Source organism: Centrocercus urophasianus, unplaced genomic scaffold, assembly GCF_019232065.1.
Source record: "Centrocercus urophasianus isolate 14NV4802_14NV808 unplaced genomic scaffold, USGS_Curo_1.0 seq_3, whole genome shotgun sequence".
NCBI classification, from domain to species: domain Eukaryota; kingdom Metazoa; phylum Chordata; class Aves; order Galliformes; family Phasianidae; genus Centrocercus; species Centrocercus urophasianus.
In genome coordinates, this window is record NW_024884866.1 from 1,361,330 (window position 1) to 1,370,715 (window position 9,386).

The 9,386-nt window shown below is 40.7% G+C and overlaps 1 protein-coding gene across 1 annotated transcript in view; it reads left to right on the forward strand.

The window, feature by feature from the left end:
- The window catches only part of GATB (glutamyl-tRNA amidotransferase subunit B), a 42,966-nt gene that overhangs the window by 19,362 nt on the left and 14,218 nt on the right, over positions 1-9,386 (forward strand). The window contains exons 5-9 of the mRNA XM_042828373.1: positions 724-846; positions 4,031-4,144; positions 5,214-5,298; positions 5,662-5,706; positions 7,726-7,915. Coding sequence (XP_042684307.1) covers positions 724-846; positions 4,031-4,144; positions 5,214-5,298; positions 5,662-5,706; positions 7,726-7,915 — 557 coding nt within the window. The remainder of the gene's footprint in view (positions 1-723; positions 847-4,030; positions 4,145-5,213; positions 5,299-5,661; positions 5,707-7,725; positions 7,916-9,386) is intronic.

The window sequence follows — 9,386 nt, forward strand, 5'->3', positions numbered from 1 at the left end:
TGCTCATGCCTGACAGTCCTGTAGAGCCACTCAGCTGTGTAAGTTCTTGCTACTGTAGGTGGTGTTTTTAAAAAAAAAAAAAAAAAAAAAAGGGTATCCTAGAGCATAAATGAATGAAGTTAGTGTATAGGAGTAGCTGCTGGAATTTGATAGACAGTTCTTTTAATTATTAGCTTTGAAAAATATGTAGATTTTCTCTTCAAGCCTTAAAACTGTAAACAGAATGAAGCAAGTTAAAGCAAAATAAAAGGCTGTGGCCTGGATGGCAAGCCTAATGGGCATCATGCTTCAGTGTCCATTGAAGTAAAAGGCTGTGGCTGGTCGTGTTCTTTGAAAGGGATACTGAAACTAAAAACTACTACGTGTTTTTACAGTTCTGCCTGTTCCAAAATTAGTTGAAGAGAAATACGTTAGAGTCTGCAATCAGATAGGCTTTTAATTGGAGTTGCCTCAGAGGAGAGCCAAAGAGGAATGTATGTGCCTGTTCTGCATGTCAATCAGAGGGTAGACTACTGTCTGCTGTTTGTCTGCTCGTTGAAGAAAAGGAGGAAAAGTTTTTATAGCCATCTGTACCAGGGTCCATTGTGACAGTCACTAAATAATACATTTATTTCATTTTGTTTTGTTCTCAAAAAAAGCCCAAGTGCTTTCACGTGTTTAGCCAGTTATACTCTAATATGCTGAGATCAAAAGCTGTTGGAAATCTGTTGTCTTTCCTGATAGGAGTCGGCCTCATGGAGGTTGTCATGGAGCCTGATATGTGCTGTGGGGAAGAAGCAGCTGCAGCAGTCAGAGAGCTTCAGCTTATTCTTCAGACACTTGGGAGCAGCCAGGCAATCATGGCAGGTACAGAGGGGGAAGGGCATGTTCTCTTGTCACCTGTAATTCTCTGCATTTCTGGGAGTTCTGCAGCTTCTGGTTATTTTGCTCTGCAGTTGCTTATAACCCGTAGCCTTTTCTAGCTGTTGTTTTTAAAATCCCCAGAGCCTGCCCTAATGTCTGCCGTGCTTCAGATGTGCTTGTGGGCCTGCTTTCCTCTGCAGAGCTTTGCACTGTTAGATTTTATAGGAAAAACCTAGACAGGAGTGCATGTCCCCAGGCTTCTTCAGGTATTTCTCCCTGTCTGTCCTCATGCTGCTTGTTACAGTGCTGCAGCACATAAGCTATGTGTTAAGGACTTGGTATGGAATACGGAAGCTAGTTCTCTTAGCTCCAACAGAGTAGTAGGAGTATGGATCATCCTCTGAGTTGTCTGTGGAGTCTCGGCTGGCCATAATGTTGATGTAAAAACAGTAAACTTACGATGATGTGTGTGAGATGCAGTAAATGGCAACTTAAAGCAGTTATCAGGGTCAATCTAAGAATCAACCAGATCTTAGCTTTTACCATGCTTGATAGTTTCACACGCTCACTCTGTCCCTCCCCTTCTAGAATTATGTTCAGTAGGTGTTAACTTCCCTTCTACTAGGGAGATCACTGCTGATCTGGCTTGGCAGAACATTGTATTGGTTCATGCTATGCAGCCAGCTTGCAGATATCAGTCTCAGGCATTAGCAGCCAAGGTCCCTAGGCATCCCCAGGCACTTATCTCCACACATCTCACTGATTTCAGATTTCTCCCACCTTTCTCTAACCATCTTTCTGAGATCTCTTTATTTGGAGAATCCCTCATTTTGGCACCAACTCTTTTTTTCTGGAACTCTTGATAGTTTTTTCCAGTCTAAACAGCACATGTGCACAGCATGTGTTCAGCCTCCAGACTGACTAATGGTTCTGTCTCCTGTCTCTTTTTTTTAGTTGGATAATTTGGGACGTGCCATTTTTGTGTAGTCCCAATGTTACCAAAATTTGTAACCAACCCATAGTTACAGGTAGCAAACCCATAGTTACAGGTAGCAAACAGGCTTCTGCTCGACAGTTTTAGAAGTGCAGCTTGGGGCATTCATCCGTTGCATGTTTATGTGCTGTCTGCTAGTGTTCATAACTTAAGCTGGGTATTTATTTTGGCTTGAGAAGGATGGCTGCACTGATCTGGCAGCAGAATCAGGCCAAAGTTTAAATGATTGCGTTTCCTAGAGAACTGAGTCAGAGTGATCTGTCCACCAAGGACTAACGAGACCCAAGGAATGACAGCTAGTGATGCAAATTCTAATCTAATGTCGGAGGAAATAATAATTGGTAGTCATTATATGCTTATACAGTGCTTCACCTTGCCCGCTTCTTTGTGAATCTTTGCTCACCAAGTGTTACACACATCAGGAAGGGGCGCAGTTCTTAAACAGCCAGTTGATACAGTTCTTCAAAGGCCTTCATGGGCATTAATGTAAATCATCATTTGTCACTTCTGTATCTGGTCCAAATATTGCCTCTGGAATTACATAGTTGTATCTTCCACTGCATTGAGGTTTCTGATGTTGTGAGAAAGACTCCAGTGTAAGGAACCTTTTTTTCCTGCGTATAGTCAGCTTTTAAAGTATTTGAGTTATCTTTTCTTAGTGGCATTTTAAGAGCTTTCTACTGTGTTTTACCTCATTGTAATTACTTGTTTTCAAATAAGGATTTTACGTGCTCATATTTTACTTGCTTTATTTGCGTGTTCTGTGAAGACAAGTTTTATACACAGTTAATTCAGTAGACAATGAAAAGACGATTACACTGGAAAATGAAAAGAAGCTGGGCTTAAAGTGGGCTTTAAGGAAAAAATCTTTTCTAAAAAAGAATTTGGGGTCAGGCTCTGCTTTCATTTTTATCTGATTAACTTAGTTATTATGTCCCACTGACACCTACAGCCAAGTGGAAGCAGGCTGTGTCTCAAGTAGAAGCAAGAACAGGACAAGTATATTCCTGCTCAGTAGCAACTACTTTTACCTCAGAGAGGAAGCACATGCAAAACTTCTCCTGGAAGAGATGCTGGGTCATTCTATAACCTTTGTCCTTCATTTGTGTTTGGCAAGGACTCTTTGAAGACAGAGGAAATTAATGCACTGTCATCCAGCCTGCTTCTTCAACATGTACCACATGCTCTCCAGTCCATTTTTATTTGTTCACCACAGTGGTTTTTGAGCCGTAGACTTTTTCACAGGTTTAAATCTGTGCTACTTTGTGTTTTCTTTAATAGTGCTACTGACTGGAAACATCATTTACTTGTAATTAAACACAAACAGGAAGGCTACGAAAGTTCCCTCTGCATATACGAAGAAATTATGTTTAATTATGATATAACCACTCCTTTTTGTTTGTTTGTTTTTCCCACCACTTGAATAGCTGTGGCAAACCTTCTCTTAATGGAAGGAATGACTTTGGAGGCAGAAACCTTAAAAAGATAAAAGTCCTGTTTACTTGAGGTTGAGTCATCAGAGATCTCTGAGGACGTTAGCCCATTTTGAAGTGTAGGAGTGTAGGACGTTTTTGTATGTAACTTTGTGTTCAATGTTTGTGGCAGCCAGGGAAATCTGGAGAAGAGAAAAGGCTGTGATTTCTTGAAGAAAAAGAAAATTACAAAAAAATCCACAGCTTCTGACATTTTGTCCTTGGGCTGTAAATTTCCAAAGGCACCTTAGTGAAAACTGTTCAACGTAACTAAGTTCTTGCATTCCACAACAGAGTAGTATATATACACCAAATTGTAATTCCAAAATGTGTCTCTGTGTGGTTTTCACAGGAATAGAAGCTCACAGTGCACTGCTTTAAGTCGCTTGTCTAATTCTGCCCTTTTTTTAAGGGCAGTGAATCAGAAACTGTTTTGGCTATGTCCTGCACTGTGCCATACAGTTTTCTCAGAGAAGAATTATGAACAGTAATACCAAAAGTGAAAAGGTTGAATTCTCAGAGAAATTTGAATGATTGGAGGCAGAAGCTTGAAATGGAATCAAAACAGGAAGCTGTTATGAGCAGGTTGTTACTCATTTCTCAGAGTGTGGAAGCTTGCTATTAATGCTCTGCACAGAACATGAAGTTTATTAATGCATGCCAGGGTTTTTACTCTAGTTTACAGGGTGGACTATTTTGTTGATTAAGTTTCCTTTTACAGAGGGTCAGCTGAGAGTGGATGCCAATATTTCTGTGCATCACCCTGGAGAGCCTTATGGAGTAAGAACCGAAGTGAAGAATATCAATAGCATAAGATTCCTGGCAAAAGCAATAGGTAAATGATGGTTTCTTTGTTACTGGAGCACTGTTGGATACTTGGGAATTCTCAGTAAAACTGGTGTCTGAGTGCATTGGTTGGCTTTAAATGCCCTGACTAGCTTTATATGGGTGTCCCATCCATGCATGTTCCCCCTAGCCTAGCAGTCCTCTTCAAGCCTTTAAGACTTTGCCTGACCTAGTCACAGATGTGTGAGTTTCCAGTGCTGCCTCCTGATGAACCTTGGACCTGTGCTGTAGCCTTGTTTCCAGTCCATGGTCTGGCCTTCGCTGCTGTGGTCTGACCGAATTCCTTGGTGCACCCTGGACCCAGTTCACACCCTCACCTTGTCTGAGACTATCAGACAAGTCCTGCTAGTAGCACATGCATCTGTCCACCTTGCTCAGACATGCAAGGGGATTTCCAGTGCTGTGGTGGTCCTTGGCTCTAGGCTTGTCCCACCTTTTGGAGCAGCCCTGTTTTTGCTGCTCCCTGACAGAAGGAATCTTAGTTAGGAATACTCTGGGGATAGCAGTCATGTTAGTCTGTAGGTTTAACTTTTATCCCTCTGCCTGTAAGAAGATCCAAGCGGGTGATTCAGGGCTTTGTTTGGCTCTGAGATATGTTAGCAGTGGCTCTTTGTCCTTCAGTGCAGGTGATTGCTTTCCACCATGTACAGTAAATTGCATGTGTGAAGTTCACATGCAAGTTGGATATGAGCAAGAAAGGATGATCATTACATGTCCAAAATATAACTGGCAAGGAGAATGTGAGAATTCTTGTTCCGTATACTCCACTAAGGGAAAGAAAGGTCACTAGAAATGTATGGCCTGTCTGCACTGCCTGGGAGAAAATGCTTTCTATTGAAAGGAAAGAAGATGAGGAAAACATGCAAAGAAAGAAACAGTGCTGGAGAGACAGACAGTGACTAATAATTCTGCCTGCATCTACTGCTGTTGATTTTTATTAAGGTTAAGACAACTGACTTTAACATTATTGCCCAGCAGTGGAAAATGAAATAGTGGAGTGCACAAAAGCTAATAGTGCAGTATAGTAAGCTTATTCTTTTTTCTCATGTTTCTGCCAGACTATGAAATACAGAGGCAAATTAAAGAACTTGAAAATGGAGGAACAGTTCTGAATGAAACAAGAGCATTTGATTCTAAGCTTGGGTGAGTTCTTACTTTGGAGAAATATCAGTAATAACAGCTTCAGAGTGCTAGGGGATGCCTAGTGACCAGATCGGGGAGATAACTTGGTATCGTTCAACTTGTGTCTTCTAAAGCTAATGATCACAAGCACGCTCTGTTCAATGATAGAAACTTGTTCTTGAAGTTGAGGCTTTTTCTCAGCAGTTTGTGTGCTACCTCGAGTAGCGTCTGGGTGAAAGCGACTGCCTTTGTACATACACACTTGCTTTGGAGTGGCTTTAAGGCACTCCTCTGATCCTCATGAGGCGAGGCTTATGTTTTCTTTTTGTTGGGAATCCAGTGGTGTACCTCTTCTCGCGTCTGACTTGTTTTGTTTTATTTCAGGTGCACTGTACCAATGAGAGACAAAGAGGGAAAGCAAGATTATCGGTATTTTTTTTTTTTAAATGAAGTTACCTTTTAAAGAACTGAAAACTTATTGCATATATCATATGTAGTCAGTGTAAAAAGCTTGTGAAGTTGGTGTAATGCGTGTGGAAACTTTCCTTCCAGCGGGAGGAGACCTATCAGAAGCAGTATGAGTCTGAGAAGTTCACATCTAGATTCCATAGGAATGGATTTAGCAGTAATGAGGCACAAAAGCCTTTCCTAAGCACTAATGTGGAGTATTCCAGCTCAAAGTGGGTGATTTGAAGGTTTGCTTTTTGGCCAGTGCGCACATATTGTTAAGAAGGTCTGACGTTAAATGCAAGAATATTCTGAGATGATCACTGTTCCTGCTTTAAATATGTTCTGAGAGAAATGATTCTCATATAGCAGGCCCTGCCTCTTCATGCTGAAATTCTGTGGTCATACACACTGTTTAAAAATCCTAGCCACCGTTGAGGAGCATCAGGATTCGTAGGCACATTTGTACTTCAAGATCTGCGTAGACCTACTGAAGTTGTTACCCAGCTAAATACTTACTGCCTTCCCCGATGTAAGATGGCAGTCATTACAGTCGATTGCTAAAGATTTGTGTGAACAGTCTATAATCTGCTCTCAGCAAAGTCAAACATACACAGCCATACACAATCAACTAAGGAAAATCTATCCGGAGGGCAAGAGAAAAAGGCATAACTGTCAGGAAGCAGTGCTGCTGGGAATAAATGTTCAGAATGAAGGGTCAGTGCTGCAAAACAACAGCGTATCTGCAAGTGCTCTTGTACAAGAGGTAATCTAAGTGGTGTCTGGATGGGATGGGGCATTAGAGTGCAGCTCAGTGACGGTTCAGGTCTCTGAGCTCCTCTTCTACTGCTCTTTGCATGCCTCCATCATCCTATGGTTAGAGACACCTATCTGCTGAGCAACTTAGTTGTTTCCTGGCTTTTTATCTCAGGTTCAATCTTCCTGTTACTCCCAGAGATCATTTCCCAGTTGGAGAATTGCAGCTCTGCAGAACTTTGAGAGCCTCTCAGTTCTGTGTTCCTGTTAACTGTACATACACGCTTACTGATGCAGAGCAAGTATTTTGAAAATAGTCCACAAACTTTGTTTGAATCTGCTTTTCCAAATAGCAATTGTAGAAATGCAGCAGGAAAGACAGTAGTCGTTTTATGAATTTCTTAATGTGGTAGTTGCTGACTTATTTAACAAGGCTAATTGGAACAAATGCAGAAGAAAAGTTAGGCAAACCTGTGCAAAACTGGCTAGTCTAAGATACTTCATATGAAGACCAGAGAGATTATTACTAGTGCTTAGATTATGATCAGTATTTATCTGTTTACTCAGACTTTTGGGTAAATTACTGTTTGGATGTTATGCATCAGACTTAAGATCTATGTTTAGACTGATTTGAAATAAAAATTACAGAGGGTGTTTCATGTCCCTTGTTATGAAATTTTTGAACCCTTCATTTGATCAGGTAAAAGTGAGGTTTCTGCTTCAACTGCAGAGTTATTGCAGTGATCTGAATTGGCCTTGTCTTTAAGCAAGCTTTTTGTTCTGTGGAGACACCCTGATGAGTGCAGAAACTTTGCTTTTAGCACAGCATGGGATTTCGTCAAGGTTTTTCAGGTCCACACGGAAAAGGTCGCAGCCTGCCCAGATGGCTTCTTGGTGGCTGGCTGTCAATCTGGGTTTCTCCCTGCCAGTCCACTCCTATTTTTGTTTAGATCTGCAGTTCATGCTTGATGTCAAAAGAAATAAGTTTTTTTTCCGTAACTATTGTTTTCATTGCTATTCTTAATATAAAAAATCCGTTTCTATCACTGACTTTGACAAGTAGTTGCAAATACTTAGGAGAATAGGGACTTTGCAACAGCTGACATCCCATCATGACTTTATAGTATTTTATGAAAGACAACAATGTAATTTCCAACTCAGCGTAAAGATATCGTATGTATTTTCTTCTTTCTTGTTTAGCTTTTGACTGACAGTATTTCTGAACAAGTTTTTCTTCATTTTTAGGTTTATGCCGGAGCCAAATCTTCCCCCATTGATTCTATACGATGCTAAGTCTTTGCCAGCTAATGTGAACCATCAGCAAGTGGTAAATATCGATTGGATTCATGAGAGACTTCCTGACCTTCCCAGTGTGAAGAGAGCAAAGCTTGTTGAACTGTATGGGATTCTTCCTGAACACAGCTTCACCTTAGTGGTAGGTCTATTGATCAAGTGCGGAAATAAACGTAGCAACTCCAAAAGTTGGACTGCATTCAAAAACATGTACAAATGTTATTAACCAGCTATCAGTTCTCGTGAGTCTTTTTATTTGGAAAAAATCTCCATTTGTTGCCTACTTCTATACCCTGAAACCGCATGTATACATTAGTGGGGGGAAAAAAGAAACCTTGCACTGTGTGCCTAGAAGAAGCATTGCTCATACAAGGTGCAGTCAGGTAACTATTACTTTATATCGATCTTGTTTGTCTACACATGGACAAACTAGTGACTGACTGCAACAGATGTACGAATTCCTGCTGACAAATCCTTGCCTGCAAGTGCTTATTCTTATCTCTGGGTGTGGGTTTGATATGAGGATGGGCACATTTTCGTTATTGAACAAATTAATAAGCATACTTTCCTGACTGCAGAAGGGAAGCACATAGTCTAAATCTCTTAGCTTCACATGCTATAGTTGATCTGGTCTCCTTGTTGTGTGTGGTTTTTTTTTGTTTTTTTTTTTAAACAAACACAGTCATTAACAGGTAATTACTCAAAATGGCTGTACAGTATTACCTTTGACCTCACAGTGCAATTTACCTAGGACAGATTGAGAAGAGAGTATCGGGAGGAAAAAAAAAAAAAAAAGGATATGGCAAATGTGAGTGTAAACAAGGAAATGACAGCAAAATCTCCTAACTTTTCAAATTATTCTAAGGACTTCAGGTATCTCAAATGCTAACTGAATCATCTTGGTTCCCCAGTGATACCTGGGGGGCGTTAAGCTACCCACGCTTAGACATTTCAGATAGCTAGCTAAGCTAGAGTGGTGTCCTGCCTTGGTTACCTCTGTGGTTAGTAGAGATAGAAGGAAAAGGACTTCTTCATTGTAAGACTCCAGGTGGAACCATAAGTACTTCAAATTGCCCTCTGGAGTTCCTTTACATTGACTGTAAATGCAGGTAGAGCAGTACACCTAACTTAACTACCTAATATCCCTCCTTTGTGTGTCTTTGATACACTTGTAATGTGCACACTGTGTGTATTTTAACACTTGTACAGAAGTTGGTTCTACAGAAAAAAAAAAAATAAATGGTACTGTCTTTTGAAGTAAGCTGTTAGGAAAGCTGCTTTTGGGCCAGTGTGCCATTTTAGTGTGTCACAGATCTTCTGTTTGGTGGGCAAACGTATTGTAAGTCTTACTGAAGTCACGAGGCTGCAGTGATAGCACTGAGAGGTGTCAGTGGTATCTTACCTTTCTATTTCATTGTATAAGTTGCAAAATGTAATTTAGCAGACAGTATTCCAGTTCACATGTGCGTTTTTTCACATCAGCACATTTCTCACAAATTAGAAGTAGCTCAGGAGAGCAGACAGGTTCTGCACAATTTTGTCTTGGCTTTTTTTTTTCTTTATAGTTCTCCCCAGTGGGGTGGGTTGTCTTTGGCCAGTGGTGACGCAGCACA